The 1,969-nt window shown below is 53.3% G+C and overlaps 1 protein-coding gene across 1 annotated transcript in view; it reads left to right on the top strand.

The window, feature by feature from the left end:
* The window catches only part of Slc41a3 (solute carrier family 41 member 3), a 40,575-nt gene that overhangs the window by 30,370 nt on the left and 8,236 nt on the right, over window positions 1-1,969 (top strand). The window contains exons 6-7 of the mRNA XM_029478232.1: window positions 11-157; window positions 1,581-1,725. Of these exons, the coding sequence (XP_029334092.1) occupies window positions 11-157; window positions 1,581-1,725 (292 nt within the window). The remainder of the gene's footprint in view (window positions 1-10; window positions 158-1,580; window positions 1,726-1,969) is intronic.

Consider the following 1,969-nt stretch of genomic DNA (forward strand, 5'->3'; position numbering starts at 1 on the left):
CCCACTGCAGGAATTCTAATGATCTGCATAGTGATTGGTGCTCGGAAGTTTGGGGTCAACCCTGATAACATCGCCACACCCATTGCAGCCAGCCTGGGCGACCTCATCACCCTGTCCATCCTGGCCCTCATGAGCAGTTTCTTCTACAGCCACAAAGGTAGGGAAGGCTCTTGGGAGGGACATGAGCAGATGTCACACACACACTCACACACACACACACACACACACTCATACACACATACACACTCACACACACACAAGCAGCTCAAGTCGACAGGGTTTGGAGGTCTGAGAAGTAAGCACAGGTACAGATAAAACAGTATGGCCTCCACTGTACCTGGGGCATCTCTGTCCAGTCTGACTGATTCCTGTAACCNTCCTCTTAGGTGGCAGTGAGGAGCCTCCGAGAATCAGATAAGATGACCTAGTTGTACTTTTAGGCCTGTCTGATTTTCATAGGAGTTGATTATTTGCATTTGATTTGTAAAACAAATATGAGTGCCATTCCCCTCCCCTCTTGCCACTGCCTCTGCTCAGGAAGGCGGTGGGCCTGGCCCCAGGAGAGGGTCTTCAGTGACTGGGAAGTGAGTTAGCTCCCACATGCCAGGAGCTGTCAGGAAGACGCATCAGTATAAGGGGGGAGCTGGATGGCTCCTGTCTGAAGTTATGGAGAACCTGGGCAGGGTGCCTTCCCAAGTGCCTTGTAAGGAGACACTTGTACAGGCTACTGTGTCCCTGAGTGTTAGTGGCCTGCTTAGAGCCTGAGGGACCTGCCTTCCAGCTCTGGGGATGGTACAGAAGCTAGCCATATCTACCACAAAGCACTTTGTCTATAGCTAGCCTGGAGCACCTGTGGCAGATGAAGGGACTATTATTGTGGGCTGTGGTGTCTGGGGTAGTGGTGACACCATACCCAGAGAGGGACCCCACCCAGAGCAGAGTGAGACGTACACCACCTATAGCCATCTAGCACTGGAGCTGCTCAGGCGGGCAGGAACACGATGCANGGATGAGTCTAGAGCAAGTCAATGTTCTGTGCACATGTGGGACATGGAACGAGGTTGGGAGANAGCAGAAGCAAAGCCCCTGGGTGGGCGGTGCACTGACCTCACAGCTGGAGGTGACTCTGGAAAATGAGTGGCTATTGGGCCANCCTGACCCGTATCCCACAATAATACAGAATGTCTTAGCCAGGAGAAAGCTTCCTCCTGATCCCACCCCTGAGGCCACGTGCCCTGGGAACTACCTCTTTGCTTTTCTGGGTTTTCTGGACCTCTAAGCAGGGTTATAGAGAACTGCCATGAATCTGCTATCTGCTCATAGCCTGTCCTGGGAAAACCAGACCAAGGGTCTTGACGATCGCCAGGGCGTCGGCGAAATGCAGGGATGGGGCAGGACAGACTCGAGGGGCTTCCCAGTTGCTTAACTGTTGCTCTCTGGCAGGTATGGTGAGACAGCCCCTCTAAATGGCCAGTGCCCTCGGTTCCCAACTTCCGTCTCACCTATGAAAGGCCATACTCCAACCTGCTCCTCTGTGCCAGCCTTGGCCATTTGAGCTTTGTATGTCTGCTTTCCCTCAGACACATGGTATCTGACGCCTCTGGTCTGTGTCGGCTTCTTGGCTCTCACCCCTCTGTGGCTCTTCATTGCCAAGCAGAACCCGCCCATCATGAAGATCCTGAAGTATGGGTGGTTCCCCATCATCCTGGCTATGATCATCAGCAGGTGAGCAGCGTGGGACACGGACATGCCTGTCAGAAACAACTTCAGGGAAGGAAGGCTTATTTGTCTCTCTGTCGAAGAGGGTTCAGTCTGTGACCATCTGGCCATGTGCTCTTGGATAGACCNTGGTCCCAGAAGNACATCACAGTGAAGCAACCTTCACTTCAGAGATGCTCAGGACATGGGAAGAGGCCAGGACAAGATGTGGCCTCCAGGGAGTCACAGCCCTAGTGACCTCCTCCTTCTA

Source organism: Mus caroli, chromosome 6 (genome assembly GCF_900094665.2).
Source record: "Mus caroli chromosome 6, CAROLI_EIJ_v1.1, whole genome shotgun sequence".
NCBI classification, from domain to species: domain Eukaryota; kingdom Metazoa; phylum Chordata; class Mammalia; order Rodentia; family Muridae; genus Mus; species Mus caroli.